The 25281-nt window shown below is 42.6% G+C and overlaps 1 protein-coding gene across 2 annotated transcripts in view; it reads left to right on the forward strand.

The window, feature by feature from the left end:
* Positions 1-25281, forward strand: part of ZNF365 (zinc finger protein 365) — an 87104-nt gene that overhangs the window by 47272 nt on the left and 14551 nt on the right. Inside the window, exons 1-2 of one of the 2 annotated variants that reach the window (XM_064594679.1) lie at positions 14735-15410; positions 17145-17900. In XM_064594679.1, the coding sequence (XP_064450749.1) occupies positions 17158-17900 (743 nt within the window). In that variant the 5' untranslated portion in view covers positions 14735-15410; positions 17145-17157. Of the gene's footprint in view, positions 1-14734; positions 15411-17144; positions 17901-25281 lie in introns of those variants that run through there. The other variant, XM_045877914.2, reaches the window with a different exon arrangement.

Genomic DNA, 25281 nt, shown 5'->3' on the forward strand with positions numbered 1-25281 from the left:
CTGTAGTAAAGAGTGAAAGTATTAGCCTTAAATACTTTCATTATTAAAGAAGAAATAAGAGGGTACCTGGGTGGCTCAGTCTGTTAAGCATCTGCCTTCAGCCCAGGTCATGATCCTGGGGTCATGGGATGGAGTATAACATCGGGGTCCCTGCTCAGCAGGGAGTCTGCTTCTCCCTCACCCTCTGCCCCTACCCCCTGCTCGTGCTCTCTCTCTCTCATGCGCTCTCTCTCTCAAATAAATAAATAAAATCTTAAAAAAAAAAAGAAGAAGAAATAACAAAAATGGAGTGGATTCTTAGTCTACATCTTAAGAACATTGAAAAGGTCAACAAAATAAAAGTCACTAGAAAGATGAGGTTTTAAAGTAGAAAAGAAACAATAAATATAAAGCTAAAAATTTTTCAAAAGACAAGGCTTTCAAAATAGAAAAGATCAATAAAATTAAATTCCTCTTGAGTCTGATTGAGAAAAAATAGTGTAGATAATAAAGATTGTGCTCAATTCTAACAAGGAAACAAACAAAGTCCTGTGATGAAAAAATAACTCAGATGAACTAATGACGACAGCATGGTGGGGGAAAGTTTTCCTAATCTAAGGATGAGAGGGACTCAGTCTAGGTCTAGGACATTAGACGGTGGTGATGGGAAGATTTCTAGACTCCTCGTGAGGTCAGAAAGAGCGTGGTATGCCGAACTCAGTTTCCACGTCTAGGACTCCATAAACCAGCATCACGTGGGGTAGTGCAATGCCTGAGCAAATGAATGATGTCACAGAATCTTTGTTTGCAAGTCGCCGCAAGTTGGCAACAAGAAAGAAAAATAAGAAATTCATTTCATCTTTAAGATATATTTGATTAAAATATTATATGTAGATACAAACTAAATAATCAAGCCCTGGAAAATATCTGAAAACTGATTCCAAATAGGAAATTTTTGTTTTCTTTCTTCCTTATAAGTTTTCAGGTCAGGAGATTTCTACTTGCTTCACTTATTTCATCATGCAACTTAACCCTTGAGTTAGTCACTTCCTGTGTGTCCAACCCACTGTGTGGATAAATTGGATCCCTAGCAGCTAGGAAGTATATGAATAATCTCTGTGAAGCTCTTACTCACCATGCATTAGTGATTTGAATACTAATTAGTATTTGTAAAGTAGGAGGAGAAATATAAGTGAAGTGGTGGTTGATTTTCATTACCTGATAGTAATGAACATATCACAATATTATTGTAAAGAGTAACATCCTACCGTCCTTTAATCTTACCAATTTAAAGAAAATGTCTTTGCCTCACTCTACATGGAAAGATTTGGAACAGATAAGGATAATTAAAATGTGGTCTTCAAAAGGGATAAAAATCATAATGAAACCCATCCTTCCACTCCTACTATCTTCCTAATTGTCTCACCCATATATATAAGGACTTATTCAGTGGATTCAGCTAGATGTCCACAACTCAAACGTATTCACAATGTGAGACATGGTCTTCCCCCAGCTCAACAGGTGCACCATGGGACTCTCCAACTTTCCCTCCAAATCTACTCTTCCATATTTTCTGTCTCCATATTCAGCACAAACATCGACCCACTTTCCCAATCCAGAAATTTCAGAATCATCTTATATCTTCGGCTCTTGCCACATCATTTAAAAAAAAAATTCTCCCTGTCCTGTTGATTCTCCCTCCTAAATTCGATTTAAGTCCCATATTTTCTCCATCTCTGCTGCCAGCACTTCAATTCAGTTCAGGCGCTCATAACAACTTTCAGATTCTTGTGATAGCCTCGTAATTTTCTCCTGACTTAACTCTTACTCTTCTCCAATTTATTGGTATATATCAGTCCCAACTGATCCTTATAAAATGCAAATCCCATTGCCTTTCTCCCTGATTTAAAATCCATCATTGTTCTCTATGGTATTTTGAATTATATACAAAATTTTTAGTTTGGTTTCTAATGAACTGACAATTGCCTCTCTCCCATACGTACCAGAGACAATAGCCATGCTGAGCTACTTGTACTGACCTACATGCCACATTGTTTTATTCCTTCTGGCCTTTTTACATACTGCTATTCCCCCAGCTTGAAGCGCTTTCCCTCTTTCTCTTATTTTTCTCAAGTCTCTTCAACACTTCTCAAACCTGGCGAAATTGTGTCTGACCATCAAGATTCAGCTCAAGTATCACTCCCTCTAGGAATAAAGTGTTCTTGATCCCCCACTTCCAGTAGTCTGACTTAAATGGCCTTCTTCTTTGCACTACCATATAGTGAAGATTGGGGATTGTTTTCTGTGAAGGGCTAAGTAATTAGTAGTTTTGGTTTTGAGAGTGTAGTAGGCCGAATGGTGGACCCTAAAAAGATTCCTGTCTTAAAGCCAGGAACCTGAGAATGTCACAGGATTTGAAAAAAAATGATCCTTGCAATGTAATGGATCTTGAGATGAGAAAAGCATCCTGAACTATCTGGCTGGGGCCTAAATTGAAGGACAAATGACTTATAAAAGACACACAAAGGAGAAGACAGAAGAGGAGGAAGCAATGTAACCACAGAGACAGGGAACGGGGTGAGGAAGCCATGAATTAAGTAATGCCAATGGAAGCTGAATGAGGCAAAAAGTGGATTGTTCTCTAGAGCCCCCGAAGGGAGTGTGGCCTTGCCAATACTTGGAGACTTTGCCAATACTTTGAGACCTTCACAACTATGAAAAGTTTACTGTTTGCTGTTTTAGCCAACCAGCTTGTTCCAGCCACCACAGAAACCTATGTCAGGAGCTATACGTCCTCAGCCACCACTATGCCCCTCTGCCTCCAGTGGTGTGAAAGCAGCTGTGGACAGTACATCAACGCATGGGCAGCACTGTGTTCTAATAAAGACTGCACTTACAAAAAGGGATGGCAGGACGGATTTGACCCATAGACTGTGGCTTGACAACCCATGTTATAATACGGACACTGTCACACCTGATCATCACTCCTCTAGAATATAAGCATATTGAAGACAAGGAGTATGTCGTTTATCTTAGAATGTCTAACTGAAGAGTCTCAAACTTTCATTCTAATCGTTACCAGGCAGGTAAATTAAAGGAGTGAGGTAGCCCGGATGAAAAAGCCAAAGTGTCATCTAATGAGGGCAACTTCTACTCAGTCCCTGACAGTTATTGCCACATGGGCCCCAATTTTGGGCCAAATAAGTCATATCTGGGCTTCACATTTAGTCTCTGGGCCACAATCTTTCAAGTTTGCATAACCAAGGCCTGGCAAAACACATAGTAAATACTTTGTTGAATGAATTCATGTTTTCACAAATACCAACATTCTAACCCCAAATAATGAGGATATTGTAAGTATATTATTTGGGATGTAAAATTGTACACTCTGAATATGTACAGTTTATTGTATATCAGTTATATCTCAAGAGAACTATTTTTAAAAGGAGATAAACTAAGGGCAAGAGTATAAATGGGGGGAAAAAAGCATTAACGGTACAAACTGTAAAAATGAGATTTCTCTCTCAAGTAAAATTCTGAGCTGGTACTGTGGCTCTGCTCACTGAAAATGTGGGGACCAGCCCCCCTTTTTCTCCCCTTTTCTGAAGGAGTTGCCTTCATCCCAAGTACAAGATGCAGGACAAAATGGCACATTACCACACGTGTATTCCCACCTGTGGGAAGGGGGAAAAGGGGGGCGACAGCAGATTCCTTTCCTTTGCAGATACCACCAGGAAGTTGTCCACATAATTTCTGCCCACATTCTTAGGGAAAAAAAGATTCACACCTAGCTGCAATGGAGGGTGGAGAATGCAGTCTTTATTCTGGGCAGCCATGTACCCAGGTAACGGTTGAGGGTTCTTTCACTATGGAAGAAGGGGAGAATGGATTTTGGGGGAACAACAGTAAGTATGCAGTGAAACCAATGAAATAATTTACATATTGAAAGCAATAGAAAAATCTGATTTAAAAAGTTCAACCATTTCCCAGTAGGACATAATAAGTCATGTCAGGCTAATGCTCTATTGCAAAAACTAGAAAAGACCAAATAAATTCTAAAAGTCATACTTTTAAAAACCTCAGTGAACTATGGAAGCAATGAAGGCCATACTAGTCTGCTCAGGCTGCCATAAAAAAATACCTTAGACTGGGTGGCTTACACAACAGAAATTAACTTTCTCCCAGTCTAGAAGCTGGAAGTCCAAGATCAGGGTGCCAGCATGGCCAAGGTTCTGATGAGACCTCTCTGTCTTGCAGACAGCCCCCTTCTTGTTGTGTGCTCACCTGGCCTTTCCTTGGTGCACTCTCATGAAGACAGAGAGAGCAAGCTCCCTGGTGTCTCTTCTAAGGGCAAACAAATCTCATAATGAAGGTCCCACCCTCATGACATCATCTAACACTAATTATCTCCCAAAGCCCCATCTCCAGATACTACCACATTGGGGCTTAGGGCTTCAACATATGGATTTTGTGGGGATGCAAACATTTGGTTGATAACAAGGACGAGGTGAATATGATGCATTCACAGAGAGTAAAGAACTTTCCCAGATGAGCTGTCGGTCACCAGCTCTTCCTTTCTTGGAGGCATTGCTGATCCTGGGCTCAGGATAGAGGTCTGGCTTAGCCAAAAGGAGAACGTCTGCTCAGGGAAAAGGAAACCAGTAAGCCTTTAGGGTCATGGGGGCTGGGGCAACAAATTAGAGCCGTGGGGAGCCTCAAAAGCATAGGGGACTCTGGAACTATGTTAACGTTGGGGGAGTTAGGCTTCTACAAAGCAAGGTGAAATCTTTTGCAGTTTCACACACTTGGGAAGGGGTCCTGTCTCAAGTAGATAGATGATTTCCATATCAAAGATATTTGCTGTAACCTTGAACAAGGCACTGTCTTCATCCACGGATGATTCTTGGGGAGGGACCAAACTAGGTTCTGTCAGTATGCAATACTTCTGGCTAGGGGAGAGTCAGTATCTCCATCTTAGAAGAAGAATCTTGGTAGTACACTGCAAATGCCCCCACACAATGAAAGACAATTCATGATGAACTCTTTAGAGAGCTAAAATAAAATGATTCCTGACCTATAATTCTATATTCGGTGAAAATATCTTTTAACAATGATAGTGAAATAAGTACATTTTTCAGACAAACAAAATTAAAGGAATTTGTTGATAGATGGTCTTCTCTAAAGCAAATTAAAGAAATATCTTCAGGCAGGGGGAAAATGATCCCAAATAAAAACATGAAAATGCAGAAGGGAATGAAGAACACCAGAAAGGGAAACTAAACTGGTAAATACAAATATGAATTGTACAAAACACTAATCATAATGTCACACGAGGTTTAACATTATATGTAGAACAAAAACAAAAAGTGAGAAGTAAGTAATAGTAAAAATTGCAGTTTGTCTTGGTCTATTATAAGACAAGAACATATGTTGTATATCGAGGTGAACCACGGTATAAATAGTTAATGACAAAAATTACAAGATAATAGAAGGGATAAATGGAATAATAATTTTTTAAAAGTGTGATTAGTCCTAAGGAAGGAAAGAAAAATGGAAAAAAGCTACATAAAACAGATAGCTTTAATAGAAAATGAATGGTGTGACGCCTGGGTGGCTCAGTCAGTTAAGTGTCCGACTCTTGATTTCGGCTCAGATCATGATCTCAGGGTTGTGGGATTGATTCCCGTGTCCAGCTCTGTGCTCAGCATGGAGTCTGCTTGTCCCTCTCCCTCTGCTCCTCTCCCCGTTCTCTCTCTCTCTCAAATAAATAAATAAATAAAACCTAAAAAAAAAAATTAAAAGAACATGAAAGGCAAAATTGTATATATAAATTCAACTATGCAAGTAATTACAGTAAGCATAAATGAACTAAATACATCAAGATTTATGGTTGTCAGATTGGATTAAACAACTATATTGTGCCTGAAGACTCACACTTGAAAGATAAAAACACAGAAAAGTGGATAGTAAAAGAACAACAACAACAAAGCAACAAAAACACTAAACGAAAGTGGTGTTCAGACAAAGTAGATTTAATGCAAAAAAGGATTATCACAGATAAAGACAGAGGTTTCATAATTATAAAAGGGGGAATCCAGCAGGATGCTATTATACAATCCTAACTTTGTATGTACTCCATAATAGAACTTCAAATACTGAAGCAGAAATGGGCAGAATTAAAAGAAGCAATGAGTAAATCCATACTCTTGGGTGCCTGGGTGGCTCAGTTGGTTAAGCATCTGCTTTGGCTCAGGTCATGATCCCAGGATCCTGGGATCCACTCCGAATCTGGCTCCCTGCTCAGCTGGAAATCTGCTTCTCCCTCTGCCCCTCCCACCCTGCACCCCCCCTCGCCCCACCCTGGGCTTGTGCTTTTTCTCTCCCTCTCTCTCTCTCAAAAATAAATAAATAATATCTTTTAAAAAATTCATATACTCTTAATGCAAAACTTTAACGTATTTCATTTAATAGCTTATAAAATAGTCTAACAAAAAAATCTGTAAAAACAACACAATTGACCAACTTGATCTGACTTATATAGAATACTGCATCAAAGGATGATAGAATTCACCTTCTTTTCAAGTTCAAATGGATCTTTTACTGAAATCATAAAGGAAGTCCCAACAAATTTGAAAACATTAAAGTCATTCATAGTGTGCTATTTTTCCACAATAAAATCAAAGTACACATCAATAACAAAAATATAACTAGAATAATACAACTAGTTGGTAATTAAATACTTTAACAACAATGAATTTGACAATTTAGGTGAAATGGATAAATTCCTAGAAAAATACAACTTACCCAAACTGTCAGAGGTAGAAAATCTGAACAGTTCAGTATCTATTAAAGATAGTTAATTCATTATTTTAAAATCTCCCCCAAAGGAAATTCTAGGCTCACTTGGTTTCACTGGTAAATTCTTGCAAAATTTAAGGAAAAGAAAAATAACATAAATCTCACACAACCTCTTCTAGAAAACAGACTGTTTTTCAAATGCAACTTTTATGAGACCAATATACCACAATTCCAAAACCTGACAAGGACATTATAAGAAAGAAAGAAGTATAGACCAATCTCTCATGAACACAGATGTAAAAATCTTTAACAAAATTTTAGACAATTGAATCTAGTGACATAAATTGAACTTATTCTGGGAATGTAAGATTGGCTTAACATTTAAAAATTAATCCAACCATATTAACTAAAAAAAGGAGAAAGTTAAAATTAACATCCCAATAGATACTGAGAAATAATTTGACAAAACTTATCTCTCCCTCATTTATTATATCTTAAAAAAAATACTCTTCACAAACTGAGAATAAAAGGCAAACTTTCTAAAACAAATAAAGAATATTACAAAAAATCAACAACAAACGTCATACCCAATGGTGAAATATTGAAAGCTTTCCTTCTGTGATCGGGAATGAGACAAGGACACCAGCTATTACTACTTATATTCAATATTTTACTGGAGGTCCTAACCATTGCAATATTTTTTACAAGATACTCAGATCTGAAAGAAAAGAAAAAGAAAAATTATTTGTAGACTGCATGATTATATTCCACAAAAATTCAAAAGAATCCATAAACTATTTGAAATAATAATCAAAATCTGCAACATTGTTGGATACGAGATCATTATTTAAAAATCATTTGTATTTCTATATATCATTACAAATACAAAATCATATTTTAAAATGTACTATTTACAATAGTATCAAAATATAAACTGTATAGTAATAATTTTAACAAAGGATTTGCAATGTCCAACAAACATTCTTGAGAGACTAAACATCTACATAAATTTAGAAATACACTTTTAATATTTAGAAAGCTCAATGTGTCAATTCTTCCCAAATTAAACTATAAATTAACACTATCCCAATCAAAATCCCAGCAGGATTTTTTTTTAGGAGAAGTTGACAAGCTGATTCTAAGAATTCTATAAATTTTAAAATTTATACAGAAATGCAAAGGGCCAAAGATATCTAAGGCAACTGAAGAGGAAGGGCAAAGCTGGAAGATTCATTGTACCTGAGAACAAAACCCATCATAAAGCTATAGTAATGAAGACCTTATGGAATTGGCCCAAAGTTATATAAACTAACCAGTTAACTAGATTAGAGACCCCACACATAAATGGTCAACTGATTCATGACAAAGGCAATAATGCAATGGGTGAAGAATAATATTTTCAGTAAATGTCGCTGGATGAATTGGATATATGAAAAAAAATATGGACCCCTTCCTCTTCTATTACTCAAACAATAATTTCAGATGGATTGCAGATTTAGATGTGAAAATTAAACAATAAAGCTTTTAGCGGACAGCATAGGAACACATCTTCATGACCTTGAAGGAGGTAGAGATTTCTTAAATAAGACATAAAATGTGCTAACCATAAAGAAAAAATCCCCATATGTATATGTAACAAGGGACTCATATCTAGAGTACACACAAACTTCTACTAATCAATAAGAATAAGGCAGACAACCCAAGAGAAAAATGAAGAAAAGATTTGAACAGACACTTCACAAGACAATATCAAATATCCAAAAAAAAAGTGTGAATGAGCACTTCAACCTCATTAGCCACCAGGGACTCGTGAATTAAACCACAATATTATCAGCACACATCTACCAGAAAGGCTCAATTAATATCAGAAAATTCCAAGAGTTGGAGAGGATGTGTAGTGTTTGAGACGCTTCCACATTGAGGGTAGGTTTATAAATTGGAATAACATTTATTTTTAAGATTTTATTTATTTATTTGACAGAGAGAGACACAGCGAGAGGGGGAACACAAGCAGGGGGAGTGGGAGAGGGAGAAGCAGGCTTCCTGGCAGAGCAGGGAGCCCGATGCGGGGCTCGATCCCAGGACCCCAGGATCACGACCCGAGCCGAAGGCAGACGCCTAACGACTGAGCCACCCAGGCACCCCTGGAATAACATTTTTGAATACTTTTAGGCAGTATCTACCCAAACCAAAAAGGGTACATGCAATATGATTTCATTAGCGTGAAGGACACAGAGGCCAGCCTAATCCATGCTGTTAGCAGTCGGGATGGTTACCCCAGGGGAGGAAAGGGTGAGTACTTGATAGGAATACAAAGGAGTGTTCTGGGAAGCAGAAGCTCTGTTTCTTGATCTGGATTCTGGTCACATGAGTGTATCTAGTTGTGAAAATTCATTATGATTTACACTTATGATATGAAAAATTATTATCTGTATATTTGTCTCCAATAAAAGTTTAATCTAACAACTCATTTTTAGAGAGGAATTAGACTAGATGGTAGAGACTGAAAAACACTACTTATTTTCACCTTGTAATAGTCATGTTCCAAAGAAGCTGTCTTTTTAAATTATCTTATGATCTTAGCCGTGAGCCGCCTAGTACAATATATCTCTTAGCATAACCTAAAAAAATCAGTCCTGCACTGCTGGGGGTCGAGGTGGGGGGGGCAGTAAGGAGGGGGGCAATCCTTCTGCCTAATAAGAAGAATTATTTCTATAGCCTGTATTTTATTTTCAAGTTCAGTTCTCTCTTGCCTATAGTTCTAAGTGCTCTCTTTTCCCTCTCTGCTTCTAAAAACAAAATTTCACCTAAAATAGTGAAACAAAATTGCCTATGTATTCTAGGTCCTAGAAAACAGGCCCTATTTTGACAGAACATCAGTTTCATAATTCATTCTTCACATAATTACATAATTCAAACTCATTATCTAACAATCCCCTTATTTTAACTGTATCTTTTTCTGTATATTTTATTCCATAGCAACATGCTTTCTAGCTCTCCCACAACCATTTTGCTTAGGGGAGATGTGTCAAAGGTTTCTCTTCGCATAATAAACTACCAAGAAAGAAAAAGGGCTTGAAGATTTTTGAATGATAGGCACTGAGAACCTTCTAGCATACCATTTACTGCACGTTCGACAATTAGTTTTTGAGAGCCCTTCAGGTACCAGGCAATGATCAAGGCACTAGAGATACAACGGAATCATGGTCAAGCATGTTGGTTCTGAATTCAGGTGGTTCCAAGTTCAAAATCCTACCTACATACTTTGCTACTTCTGTGAAAATGATGTTTACTTTACCGCTCTGTGACTCGGTTTACTCATTTATAACATAGGATACCAGTAATGCCTTTCCCCTAGCCTTGTTAGGAAGGTAAAATAGCATATTCTGTGAAATCACCTAGAACGCTCCTCAGCACCTGGTAAGCACTTGATACACATTAGCTCTTATTACCAGAAGAGATGACAACTAAAGATTTTTGCCAAATTGCCTGTTGACAAATTCCACCACCATCACATCTGTCTGCCTTGTCTTCTCCCCTAGCCCCCCAATCTGTGTTAGCAAGGCAATGACAAACACGTTGGACTACTAACTAGGCCTGTGGCCCTGGGAAGTACTTAATCCATACCAGCCCCTGCCCTTTATAAGTGAGGACACCAAATCCCTGAACAGAACCTCACACAGCTCATTAGGGGGTGAAGCTGGCCTTAGACTTGGGGTCTCCACATTCCCAGCCCAGGCACTGGGCTGGAAAAACCTGCCAACTGGAAGCCTGGCCCATTCTCTCCTGTGGCTCACGTTTGACCCCAACAAGGGGAGCAAGAAAGTGATAATCCTCCTGGGTGGTAGGAGTGCAGGGCACCTTGCTGTAAGTTGTCTATTTTTAGCCTCTCTATATGGCCTCCTCTCTGCAGACTCACTCAGGCTAACAGACTGCTGTGGGATTTAAGGCACTCTCCATGGTGTTGCTTGGTGGTTGCCATGCCAACGAAATTTAACAGAAAGAGAGGTTTCTAGTAGATTATTCTGGTTGAAGGCTTTAAAGCCAGATTAGAGCTCCGACTCTGAAGCTGAAATGATGCAAGCAATTAGTAATGGAACATAGTAGGCGCTCCATTATTACTGGTTGGAAAAATACATAAATGCAATTAGGTGCATTAGGGAGATGAAGATGTAGCAGCAGAGAACTTATCTGCTACGTAAAAATACTTAAAGTCAGTCTGGAGCAAGGTTACTCACATACTCCCTGGATTTTCATAATTACCTGACATTCTGTGTGAAATGATTTGTCTGACTGCGGAGGACTGCCTCTGATCTTCAGGCCACTTACTAGCTCTGCAACTCAGGGGGCCCAACTGCACACAGATGCTGATCTGGGGTCCTTCCTTGATCTGGAGAGCTTATTCACATTTGAGAGGGTCTGTGTTTGGTCCTTCTAAAGTCACTTTTTGGCAAATGTAACCACTCTATTTAACAAAATGCATTTGCTGTTTAAAAAGCCTCTGTGGTTCAGGAAACCTGTGTTTGAAAGGCTGTCCTTCTGGTCACAATGAGTAGATGTTATTAGGTAAGGAGAGAGGCAAGGCAGCCCATAAATCTCCATTCAGTTCCCAGGGCTTTCAGCAAGGATGGTCTGACAACCCCGCCTGATAGTCTCTTTTCCTCTTCAATGAAATCCATTTTCTCCAGTAATTGTTTGGCCTTCCTTCTCTCCTTCCTCCTTGCCTGCTCCTCCATCCTGCCCATCGTCTTTTCCTCTCCCCATCCCTCCCGCCTTTAGCAGTGGCAGTGGGAACAGCATAGGCTTTTGGAGTCAAAATGATTCAAATCCTTACTATCTCTGACGCTTGCTAGTGGTGTGACCTGCAGCAACTTTCATGACATCTCAAGCAGCATTTCCCCTTGTGCTACCAATGTCTGCCTTGAATGGTGATTTTAACAATGAATTGTTTCTCAGACCTTAGTGGATGGGAAAGTCACCTGGAGATAGGGGGAAATGCAGATTCTCAAGACCCACACCCATAGATTCCAAGGAATTAGGTCTAAATCCCCAGACATCTGCATTTTAACAAGCTTCCCAGACTTCAAGAGCCCTACTTTCAGAAACATTAGATATGCTTATAAACACTTAGTAGCAGGAGACATGTTGTAAATATTCCAAAGGTGGAAGCTATGATCATTGCTCATTCCGTAGACATTTATTGAACATCTACTATGTATCAGGCATGATACCAGGCCCTGTAGATATGTACCACTTAATTTCTTTTAATTTGTCCCATATGTATATCTTGTCCATCCCACTGCTTATAAGTTCCTGAAGGGCAGGGTAAAGCAGTGTAATGTAGTATGAAAGAACATACATATTATAAGACATGAATTCTAATCCTGATCCTATTATTTACTAGCTATATAACTTCAGGCAAGTCATTTTCTCTCTCAGAACTTTATTTTCTTTGTCAGAAATTGGAAAGGCTATGAGAATAGCGGTTAAAATCTGGAGTTTGGATGCCTGGGTGGCTCAGTTGGTTAATCACCTGCCTTCGGCTCAGGTCATGATCCCAGGGTCCTGGGATCAAGCCCTGCATGGAGCCCTGCATGGAGCATCAGGCTCCCTGATCAGCGGGGAGTCTGCTTCTCCCTCTCCTGCTCCCCCTGCTTGTGCTCTGTCTCTCTGTCAAATAAATAAATAAAATCTTTAAAAAAAAAATCTGCAGTTTGGAGTCCTGGCTCTAATACTTTCTACATGTGTGATCTCAGGAAAGCTACTTAACTTTTTTGAGCCTCAGCTTCCCCTTAAGTAGAAAGGGAGTTCATTTTCAACATTTAAAATTCCTTCAAAAAATATTTACTGAGCACTTTGTATGTGATCAACACCATGATAGGTACTGCGAATATACTGGGGAGTAAGACAAGCTACTCATGTAGCTTATGGTTAATAGTGGATATAAATATTAAATAGGTAACTATACAAATAATTCCACTGTGGTAAACTCTATTGTGGTAAATTTTACTAGCTGACCTAGCTGGGCAGGATCGGGGTGGACCTCCTGGGAAAGGGGACACGCAAGCTGAGCCCTGAAGGATAAGTAGGCATTATCCAGAAAAGAAGGACCTGAAATGGAAAAACTGAACCCTTAGAGAAGGAAAGGAATACCAGCGTGGCTGAAACCGAGTGCACGAGGGCCCCTCTCCCTCACAGGTGTTAGAAAGATTAAATGAGATAATAAAATGCTTAGCACAGTGCCCAGCATAAACACAATGATCATGGAGATAATACACCTTTTGATTTGTCGTAGACCATAAATGAAGAAGTACTGTCTAAATGAGAGGTTCTCAAAACTAGTATTCATCAGAATTACCTGCAGAACTTGTTAAACCACAGATTGCTTGCTCCCACTTCAGAGTTTCTGATTTGGTAGGTTTGGTGCAAGGCACATAATTTGCATTTCTAACTAGTTACTAGCTAATGCTCACGCTGCTGGTTGGAAGTGAGAGGATACACCTTGAGAGTAACTGGTGTAAACTGTAAGGTCCTGAGTGCCTTCTATCAGAGTTGAAGCTCCCACAGTGCTCAACTCTAGATCCTGAATAGTACAACCTCTCCATAATTACTTGATAATATCCTTGATACTGGGGCGCCTGGGTGGCTCAGTTGGTCAAGCAACTGCCTTCGGCTCAGGTCATGATCCTGGGGTCCCAGGATCGAGTCCCACATCGGGCTCCCTGCTCGGCAGGGAGTCTGCTTCTCCCTCCGACCCTCCTTCCTCTCATGCTCTCTGTCTCTCATTCTCTCTCTCTCAAATAAATAAATAAAATCTTAAAAAAAAAATATCCTTGATACTTTTAGGGTGAAAAAAGGACCTTGAAAATCCCCATACTTTTATTTTTACAGGGGAGGAACTCAAGGACCAGAGGCAGGAAGCTGCCTAAGAAATGGGAGGGACCTGAACCCAAGAGCTTTTTTTCTCCAGAGCTACTTTTGGGGCATTTTGTTCTAAGGCAGGCAGCCCCTGAGAGAGGCTTACCCTGTATGCTCCTCCCATCCGTTAGATGACCAGGATGAGGTTGCCCTCCATTACATGTACATTTCACACTTAAGAATATTTTACTAAGTGAATTGATTTTTGGAATAAACATATTTTTGAGAGTCATCAGATGAATTCAATGAAATATAATCTTTTCAAAGAGAATGCACCCCAGCACAACAGCCTATATCACCCTTTATGTGGAAGTCAGTACATATTTAGTTCCCCTTTTCTTCCGTTTTTTATAGACATGTAGGCTCCTCTCTCGTACCTGAAATAAGCAGAGCTGATTTTATCAGTGTAGTTCTGGGTCAGAGAGTGTGCTTTACCCTCACAACCTCATTTGATCCTCATCCCATTAAGAGGTAGGTCCCGATTATCTCCATTTCGCAGATGAGAAATCCACGGCACAGAAAAGTCTAACTTGATGCAGGTCCTAGAAGTCAGGATTTGAATCCCAGAATTAGGATTTGAATCATGTCTGACTCTAGAGTTTGCCCAAAATAAATAAATAAACAAAATCTAAGATAATTATTGAGATATTCACAATTGAAATAAAATCAGCGTTGAAAGGAGTAATACAGTAAGCTCTGAGAACAGAGACACCCTTAGGAGTCAAGAAGATGCACTGAAATAACTACACAGATGAACAGAATCTCTCTTTCTAACAAGAAAACCCAACAGTAACTTTTATCCTGGTTTCATACTTCAAGAGTTAGACCAGGAATACCCCAAAACAGGTTAAAATAAAAAGCTGAGTCATCAGGGTCTTTCAGAAGGAAAGAGACCTCTGTAGGCTGAGAGATCTTCGCCCCTGCGGGGCGGGGCGGGACTGGAGGCCTGAGGATTAGGGGAGAGGAGGCGTGTCCCTCAGATCCGGCTGAGGGCGTGGGGGGTCTTCTCGCTTTATTTATTCACAACCCACATACTTTACTAGATTTAGCTAAGCCGGTTAACTTAGCACCAGGATGCTCGGCTGGTGGGGCTAGAGTAGACGCTAGGTTATTTTGGGACATCCTCGGCCCCGCTGCTTAAGATGAGGAGGTCCTAAAATGAACACCCGGACCTTCCTGCCGGCAGATTAGCGAAGCCACCCAGCCGCGCCTCATCCTCACCCACACTCTCCCGCTCCCCAGTAACTGCAAAGTGCAAAAGAGCTGGCCAGGGCCTGCAGAAAGCGCAGCGCCTCCGAGCCTGGCACGCTTTTCCCCTTCCCTCCCCCGGGCAGCGAGCCCAGCGGCCCCCCGGGTGATGTCAGTGGGATCCTGAGCCCCATCCCGCTTCACGGCTGGGGGCGGGCAGACGGTGCTCCCCCACGCTGGGCAGAGCGGGGTGTCGCTCGCGGGGCCGCTGGCGCCCCAGGCCTCCCCCGCCCCGGGGCGGTCGCTCTCGGGCGCCGGGGTCCCCCGCAGCCGCGCGCGCCGACCCCGCCGGCCCGCGCCACGCTCCGCCTTGGACGCCGCGGGTCCCGGCGCGGGGGTGCGCGGGGGGTGGGAGCGGGCGCGGGCTCAGCCTGATTTACGGCTCTGCTGAAAACCGCTTTGCTCCCGCAGCAGTAGCACCGGCCGCCGCGGCAGCAGCAGCGGCTGCAGCTGCAGCAACAAGTCGGGTAAGTGGCGGCAGCGGGGCTTCTGCGCCTGCGGCCCGGCCCGGGGGGCGCGGCAGAGGACCGGCGGGGCGGTCCCGGGCTGGGGAGGGGTCGCGTCCCCTCCGCGCGGCGGGGAGTTAAGCTGTCGGCCCCCACTTGCGGGAACTCGTGTGCGCACGAATCCACTCTGGCTCCCGAGGGCTGGCCCGCAGCGGAGCGGGGGCGGGGAGAGCCGGGACCCTCGGAGAGCCGGGACCCTCCGGAGAGCATCTTTGCCAGCCTGCCCCGCGCGGGCAGAGGGAATGAGGGCTTTTCCGCCAACCCTGCGGACTGGGGTTTCCCCTGGGCCCTTGGAAGCACGAGTACTCCCAGAGTGTGTGATTACCCATTTCCCCATTCGGGGATGCCAACCCTTCCCCACTTCACCCCTTGAAATCCTGACTTCCCCTGCCTTCACCTCTCTGCTGCCTTTTCGGTCAGGGTTTGCATCCTGTCTCCACAAAACCGGTCGTTAAACGGCCCGCCGTAGCACAGGAAGAGGTTCCCCTCTCTAGGGGCCAGAGGCTTATTAACCTGGAGGCTTTGCCTACCTGGCTGGGGACCGTTTGCGCCTCTGCTTTTTGAAGAGGTTGAGGGCCCAGTAACAACACTTTCCAGTCTAGACCCTTAGTTGAACTTCCTCTTTTTGGGGGCCCAGGGCTTGTTACATTTAAGTAGAAACCATTCCTGGAGGGAATAGGTATGCCCTGCTTGCAGAATAGGGTTGCTAGCAGTATCTGTTGCTAGGGCTAAGATAATAAATTGCTACAAGGAAATAAGAACTTCCTGTTATTAAAAGTTATGCTGATACCTGTCGGGTTCAAATATTGGCCATCTCTAAAGGTTATCATATTAAAACAGGATCAGAGACGAGATAAATCCATTCAGAACACGGTTATTTTTCTGAAGTCCTGACCATGGTCCCTCTTGGGTCAAAATATATTTGATATCTTGAGTTCCCAAATGTCAGTAAATCTGGAATATGGGAGGCTATCATTGTTACCATAATATTTTGATTTATGCCATCACAACAATAACTAAAGGCAAAATCTCAGGTTGAAAAATTTCCAGCTGATTCTGTGTTTAATGCCACTGCGCCTAGCTTGAGTAATATTACTCCTATGTTTGAAGAAAGATCGCTGAACTCTCTCTCAGGACAAGTTTTGACAATTTGTGTGAGTTTTCCTCCTTTTTGGAATTCATGCTTACCAGGATTGTATCAGTAGAATAGGGCACAGGTTTGCAGTGAGTGTGCTCAGTTCAGGAGGGCAGGAAACTTAAATTCCACTTCCGGATCTGCCACTTTCCATCTGGCTTTGAATTCATTACTTTACCTCCTTGCTCCAGTTTTCTCATCTGCAAAAAGAGAATTTTACCCACCTTCTTCATCTTGGGCTGGGGCGGGGGAGCTTGGCAAGCTTTTCCTAAAGGCCCAGGAGTAAGTCATTTTGGCTTTGCAGGCCATAGAGGCTCTGTCCCAACTAGTCACTCATCTTTGCCTTCAGTGCAAAAGCAGTAGTAGGCCACACGGAAAGGAGTGAATGCGGCTGGATTTGGCCCGCGGATCGTAGGTTTTAATTTTAATGTGAGATATTATATGCCAAAGGCATTTGAAGCCAAAAGCCTCTGCCCTGGTAGAGGTGAGGGGCCACAAGCGTCTCAGCAGCACTTTTTAAACAGATGTGTAAACTACCTGTTTTCCGTTGCCCTGCCCAGGACCTGAAGAGTAATGCAACAGCAGGCTTTTGAGGCAAGCAGATACCCCTGGCAGGAGTCCTTCCAGAATGTTGCCGTGTGCCTGCCGTTCCGCTGCCCGAGGTGTGGAGACCATACCAGGTTTAGAAGTCTGTCCTCGTTGAGGGCCCATCTGGAATTCAGTCACAGCTACCAGGAAAGAACCCTCCTGACCAAATGCAGCCTCTTCCCATCCCTCAAAGACACAGACCTAGTCACTGCCTCAGAACCCCTGAAACAGGGAAAACTGCAGGGTACGGGCCACGTGGTGAAGCAGAAACCCAGCTATGTGAACTTATACAGCATTTCGCACGAACACTCCAAGGACAGGAAGCCATTCGAGGTGGTGGCCGAGCGGCCCGTGTCCTATGTGCAGACCTACACAGCGCTGGACCTGCGTGCAGACTCGCTGGAGGGGCCGCGCTCCAGTCCCGGACTGCCCACCTCGGACACCAAAGCCGCTTTCGAGGCCCACATCCGAGAAAAATTCAACCGGATGGTCGAGGCCGTGGACAGGACCATCGAGAAGAGAATCGATAAACTCACCAAAGAGTTGGCCCAGAAAACGGCCGAACTGTTGGAAGTTCGGGCGGCCTTTGTGCAGCTGACGCAGAAAAAGCAGGAGGTGCAGAGGCGAGAGCGGGCCCTGAACCGCCAGGTGGATGTGGCGGTGGAGATGATCGCTGCGCTCAGGCAGCGCCTGAGCGAGTCCGAGGAGGAGCTGCTCCGGAAGGAAGAGTAAGTGGTGTTGTGCCGTCGCTTTAGGCGCCTTCCCCCGAGTTACAAGCACAGGTCAAGCCACGATTGGGTTTTTCTTACTTGCAGCTACTTTGGCTGCCTTTCGCATTGATACAGTTGAACGTGGGATGCACAAGGCTTTTGATACCATTGACCCTCTCTGCGTATAGTCTGCAACCCGGCAGCAGGAGAGTCAAAATATTCAGTCCCTTCTCGCCTTGGAAATTATAGGAACGTTCGTTTTGAGAGAGAGGAGTAGCAGTGTATCTGTGGTGGGATCGGTTCCCAGCACCAGCTGGTGAGCAGGAGGGAGGTGAATGGGAAGGCAGAGAGGCGGCTCTAGCCCAGCCATTTCTCCTTGGTAGCCTCCCTCCATGTAGCCAAGTCAAGAACATGAGATGCTGTCTTGTTCGAGTATATAAATATGCTCTAAATACCAGTAATTCTGGCTTCTTTGCCATTTTGGATTATCTGCTCATGTTAATTAAATGTTGGTAGCTGAGAATCCATTTAATTATAGTTTTTATTTGGAAGAAGCAGGCATTAGTAAACCCAGAGGAGACTTTCTGATCCTGCTGGCTTCTGTGATTTTAGTTTGAGAATTTTCTTTTTGTAGAATGGTATGTGATGCTAGAGTCAGTCAGGCTTGCACAGAGTTGACAAGTGGTTTTCACAAGATAGAGGTGAAAGACATCCTACTTGGAAAAGCATTTCCTTATCAGGAAGTATGGCTTCAACTCAAACTAGAAAAGCATACCTAATAATGCAGTATATTTCCCAAATGCAGAATGTTGGATTTAGTTTTAAATGGAGGCTCAGAATTCGTAGAATCAAAGGGCATAAAAATGGATACCCTGGGATAAACTAGAAGGAAGGTTTCAAATAACTTGGATTATATTATAGAGGTTGACTTAATTTCATACTCTCTGTGTCCACTGGCACTCTTCTATCATGTATTGTCTCTTACAGTGTAGTAATTAAAGCCTCTCCATTTGGCGAGAGGCTGAGAAACCCTATATATTAAAGAGATCATTACCTAGTATCACTAAATGCCTACATTCTACCTAGAGGGAAAGCCTGCTCTGATCAACTAGAAATTTTTTTAATTACCTAGTGAGGACAGATTCAAATCAGCCACGGATTTACTTTGCTTTTAGGGAAATGATCTGTAATGACAAATGTTTCTTTCTTGGCTTCTGGAGTTTCCCCGTGGGAAGTTAGTGCCATGATGACCCATTGCGGCCACCAGGGTGATTAACATTGCATCACCGGAAAAATGGCAGATGGGGTTCCCCTATGTGCAAAGACAAGCTTAGAATTAAATTTGTGGTATTTCTGTTTGATTGAAGAGCAGTGAATTTAAAAGGAAAACAAACTGATTGTTTGCACATATTGATTTGTCATATTTTACTTATTAATTACACAAGTAAATAATGAATGTGGGATTTGGGCTGGTGGTTGCCTGGAGGGAAGCCAGTATGATGGCAGGGAGAATCATATAGTTAGATCTAGGTTATTGCCAAGGATCTAACTTTTGTTTGGGGTGTTGGGTTCAAGAGTGCTTAGTTATTAAGAATATCTTAGTATAACTTAACTTAGTAAAAGCGGGCCATGCGTGGATCAATTATGATAATGTTAACCCAGTGCTGTTACCTGAAGACCAATTGAAAAAGTAATATATACTCATAAAAAAAAAAAATTTAACAGGGTAGAACTGTATGTGTTAAAAGTGTCCCTTCCTCTCCAAGCATACCCTGCTCCATCCTCCAGAGACAGCTACTGTTTAGCTTGGTGAATGTCCTTCCAGACCTTTCCTATGTAGTTACAATCGTATGTACTTTATACACAGAGAGAGATGCTATGTTCTCCCAAGTGGAATCGTGACACATACTATTCTGCCACTTATGTGTGGAATTTGTTGTTGTTTTAACATAGTGTGTTGCAGGCATCCTTCAGGCACTAAATATAGGATTATGTCATTCCTTTTGGCTATCGCATGGCCGTGGTGTGGATGCCCTCATGGCTGATTTCATCAGCTTGCTATTAATGAATACATGGTTTTGTTCTGTTTTCCTAGTATTAAAAATAGTGCCTCAGTTAACGGCCTTATACATGTCTTTGTTCACGTTTTTGTGAGTATATCTGAAGATAAATTATGAATTGGTTTTTAGTATGTCATTTTGGACTACGGAGGGGGGCAGCAGCAATAACATTAAAAATAAAAACACTTTCAATGAAAATACAGTGAAACTGCCTTAAAATTTTAAACATAAAATTAACAAAGTCTTCATTTTTTTAAAGCCTTCATTTGGCCTGGCCTGTCCGTTCGTATTCAGGTCTCAAATAATCACTCTTTCTGTACGTAAAAAAGCACTGAAAGAGTCTTGTTTCCAGGAAGGACACTGGAGCTCTTGGTCTGAGAGGGTGACTGGCCAGCTCCCTCAGGGTCTGTAGTGTTCAGCCTCCCTGACACCCACCCCCTGCCCCCAAAACGGGGGTGCAGAGCAAGCCAGCTGCCCATCTGCCGCACCACTGAAACCGAGTTCATTTGACTAGATTTGCCTGCCCGGGACCAGCCCCTTCCCTCCTCACCAGCCCTCACGGAGCTATGTCTTTGACCCAAGAGGTGACCTCTTAGATACGGGAAGACCCTATTTGGCCAGAGAGCAAACCAGGAGTTGTGCTGCCCTGCTAAACCCCTCCAGATGAGCCCTCAAGACTTATTTGTGAGAGAAAGCGCGTGGTTGCCGTCCTACTCAACATGGACTTCAACTCTGGGGACCCTTTGAGACACAGATGGGAGATTCAGTTTTAAAAAAACCCAAACACCTACGTGAGGCTCTCTCGCGTACGGATTGTTTTTCCCTCAATTTTAAGATCCTTTCAAGTGAGGCTTAGGAGGCTCTTCTGCTTATGGATTTGTTCTCTCAACTTTAAAATCCTTTCTTTCAAACTGAAATGAAAGACTCCAGGGCCGCTTCTGCCCTGAAGCTGTCCATAGGCTGAATGGTCTTGCATTATAGAGGGCCTATGTAAGCTCTATAACCGAGGAGATTGAATAGGCAATATCTTGTACTTTTTGGGCTGGTGAGTCTCCTTGTATCCCTGGAGAGAGGTGTCTATTTGTTTCTGGGGTGCAAATCCAAGGGAGATGTTGTCCGTCATCTTCACGAAGTCTCTGCAGCTTTAAAAGTGCTATTGAAGCAGGTATTTACTTATTCAAGAGTATTCGGAACTATAGGGTAGCCACTGCCTGTAATCAGGTAAATCAATCCCAGCCAACCTTGCGGTAAGGTATCCCTTAACAAGAAAGGATGGACTTGGATGGTAGCTGATTTGTGGCTGAGTGGGTCATCCAAGGTTTGGAGCATGCCTGCGTAATACCAGTAATCCCAAGTTTTTCTGTACCTCCTCCTGGTAAGACTGGAAAGCCCTAACTGAGCACCTGTGATGTGCCTGGCACCGTGCTAGGTGTATATGGGGAACATAAAATTCATGCTGTTTTCCTCTAAGGAGCTAACATCCTGCATAGGAAGCATAAAACATCCCTGTGATCATGTCCATGTTCAGACCCAAGGTAGTTGGAACAAGTGCTTAAATACAAGGCATGGTTTCAAGTTGATAAACTATTAGAGAACAGATTTTTTTTTTTTTTTTTTTAAATATGAAGAGGCCACACTGAGAAAGTGAGGAGGAAGGGCAGTTATTTGCATCGGTGGCCAGAGGAGAGCGACATTGAAGGGACAGCAGGGAGAAGAAAGACTATTAGAGATGGCCCCTGAGGAGATCGTGTGATTTGGGAACTGGAAGGTACTCCTTGTCTCCTTCGGGATAACACTCTCATTTTACAGACGTGGAAAATAAGGCCCAGAGTAGTGGAATGACTCGCCCAAGGACAAAAATTTGGTAGCAGAGCTGAAATTGAAACCCATATTCCCTGTCTCTCTGCTGAGTGCTTTTTCCATTAATTCACTGTGTCTCAGCCAGACTTTTGAAAATGGGGTATTTGCCCAAAGCGTCACGACTTATGTAATACTGAATCTGGCCCATTTTGGAATGGGCCGGCTTCTTTGCTGTTTTGAGAGAGCTGCTACGGTGACGTCATTTATTTTTCTGATGAGATTAAAGGAGATATCAGCTGGCATCAAAGGTGTTGGGAAATAGGGAAATGCTGGCGTCCTAAGTGTGGTTATGCTATTCAGCTTCTGGAATACTAGCCCAGGGCTTTTAACGTGACTCTCTGGTTGTCCGTGGCCAGTCAGAATGGAGCATGCCAGCCCTTTATTGTGGTGAGGGGCCCCCTTATAATTCTGTCAAATCTCCATCCTACTCCCTTGCAAGCTACGATAGGTAAAATCCTTCCCTTCTTCCTTCATTATTTGCCCTGCTCTCAGCTGGCAGTCAGCCCAGGAGACAAATCTTGCACTAAGTGCCTGCCGTGCGTCAGGTACTGTTCTAGGTCCTACTGTGGTATACCCGATGAGTCCCATTTCTGCATTTACGGCAGGAAGAGGCCAGAAGGTAAAATTAAACATTAAACAGATCATTAGGGGTATGATGAAAGAGGCCTAAAGGGATGGCCTGAGCCAGGTAACATGAGTTAGGTTTCTATCGTAAGCTAGCTGTGGGATGCTGGCCTTTTAAAGTTTGACTTGGTATACCTTGCTTTGCACAGCTAAACCCTCTTGCCACTTAATTACAGCATTTCTATTTTTGATCAGCTAAAGCAGTGAGTAGACAACTTGGTCTCCAGATGGATCCATAGCTAGGAAACAGGCCAGGAAAAATCATGTTACATGTAGGGTTCAGTGGGACAGGGAGGGGTCTGTTTGCTCCACATTTTAGTGCATTTATGTAAATGAGGTCCTCTCTTTCCAGGCTGCTTTCCATGCAGACTTAAAAGTAATGTAGGAAAAACTGGACGTCAAACACGCCCTCTTAGGGATGGTTAAAAGTTGGAGACCAAGGAAAATATTCCGTTTTTCTCTGTCTAATGTCCGTGTACCTTCTTTCTGTCTGGACCCAGGGGCTTAGATGTAATGTTGATCTACTTATTACCAGTGAGAGTCATTTGACTTTCTCATTAGAGTTATTTTTTAAGCTCTTAATGAGAAGTATATACCTTTCGGTTTAGTCAAAGAAGCCAAAAGAGAAAGGTGAGGCAAAGGGCCAACAAAAGTAGAGATGGCATGGCTTCAGATGGGCTGCAGGTGCCCATTCCACCCTGTGGGGCCCCTTGGGATGCACAGGAGCCAACCCTGAGCTCCAGGTTGGCAGCCCGGCTCCCAGCACTGCAAGGTGGTGGACTCCAGCTTCAGGATTTGCCTCGCGGCTGACATTATGGTCTGTCTGACGTGCTCTGTGATCAATAGCTAGCCTATTTTTAGCCAGAGGTATTTTTACCATTTCACATACCTCCAAAGAGGTTCATAAATCAGTAATGTAAAATGAAATTTAAATAACTTGGTAGAGCTTTGCCTTTGGGAGGAGAAGCTGATTTTAAAGTGTTGTTTAAGAATAGAAGAGAAGCATCAATTTTAGATCCCACCCTCAGTCCTGTGGGAGGTACCTGTATTGTGGATTACTTTTTGGTTTTATGCCCTAGTACTTGTCTGGAAAAAGATAAAAAGAAACCTCAGGCTCTTTTTGTCAGTTAAAGATTTTCAGCTAGAGTGTGGTTGTACATTTCATGCACTCAGCAGAAATTTGTTGTGCCCCTATTGTGTGCTGGACTAGTGTTTGGTGCTGGGGTTACCACAGTGAAGGAGCAGGCAAGGTCCCTGACCACACAGATTTCCCAGTGGAATGGGGTACACGGCATGACTAGTCCTCTCTGCAGTGTGCGTTGTGGTAGGAGGCAACGTTCTGCGGGAGAACACAGCAGGTCACCTAACCCACACCTAGGCATGTGTGGGAAAGCTTCCTAACAGGAGAGCCCTGAGGTTAGAAGACTCATTAAGAACGGAGGCTAGGGAAAGGCAGTGGGAGGGACCCCAGTGGAAAAACAGCGTGTGCAGAAGTAAGAATCTGGCTCACAGGCTGAATGAAGGGAGGTCCCCGGTGCTGGAGCAGAGACAGAGGTGATGTGCATTTATGAGGCCCAAGGGGAACATCAGGCTATGGGATGGCCATGAAAACATAGGGAAATGACTGTAAATTACAGTATGCAATATGATCAGTGCGTTGTCTCCTATTAACAATGCACTTTGTAACATTGTAGTGAACACCGGGATGCATTAATGCATATTTCCCTCTATCTCTATACCTGCTTCTGGAGTGGGTTCATCACATGACAGTGTATCTTTAATTTCTCTGAATTATCCTGTCTTTAACCCACCTCAGAAGAAGTAATTGAGGGGTTCGATCTGTAAAAAATTAAATATTATCAATGTTTCAGACCTATGGCCATCCTGTAAATGAACAAGTGCCTGAGGGAACAAGTACGCTTTCTAAATAAAGCTTTGATCACACTGAAAGGGTTTTTTCACTCGGTGCCCCTTTGTTTGTTTGTGAATCTCAGGATGTGGACAGATTTCTAGCTCTGCATTTCATTCTGCATAACAGTGAGCTTCAGGCTAGTTTCTTATCCTATACTGGTACTTTTCCCTTTAGTATCAAGTATTGATTTTAAATAAAGTATATTTTCCACCAAAGCTTAAAACCTCATGTTCTATAGTATTTAACCTTTTTAAAAAATACGTATATGAGAAGTCAAAGATGGGGCTGGAAGTGACGTAGACTCAGCTTCCCCGAAGCTGGTTTGCACACAGCCTGATGGGATTTCACTCAGGTTCCCTCTGTCTTCTCTCCCATCTGGCCCTCCAGGCTTCCCCCTATATTCTAGGTCACAGGGTTGAGAACCTAAAATAAAACCACACAAGTCTCTTCCTCTTCTCTCTGATGGCATCATATTATTCTTTCTCTTAGTCATTCAGCTCAGCTTTGTAATTATGTATTTATTTCATTATTTGTTTCTTTTAATATTTGCTTCTCCCACTGTATCCAGGGTTAGCACACTGCCAACCTGTCCAGCCTGCTACCTGTTTTTGAGGAGCTTGTGAGCTAAGAATTTTCAATTTGAAAAAAAATTCAAAAGAGAAATAATAATTCACGACATATGGATATTATATGAAATTCAAATTTCAGTGTCCATAAATAAAGTTTTATTGTTACACAGCCTCTATGGTTCTTTTGCACTAGGCAGAGTTGAGTAATTGTAACAGAGACCAGATGGCCTGCAGAGCCTGAAATATATACTCCCCAGTCCTTCACGAAACGTGGGCTGACCCTGGATTCAGCAGTAAGCTTCATGAGGATAGCCGTGGGTTCAGGACTGCCCCAGCACTAAGCCCAGTACCTGCTAACATTCAATAAGTGTTTG

Source organism: Mirounga angustirostris, unplaced genomic scaffold (genome assembly GCF_029215605.1).
Source record: "Mirounga angustirostris isolate CCGP_5_RB_7025 unplaced genomic scaffold, mMirAng1.0.hap1 SCAF_6, whole genome shotgun sequence".
NCBI lineage: Eukaryota > Metazoa > Chordata > Mammalia > Carnivora > Phocidae > Mirounga > Mirounga angustirostris.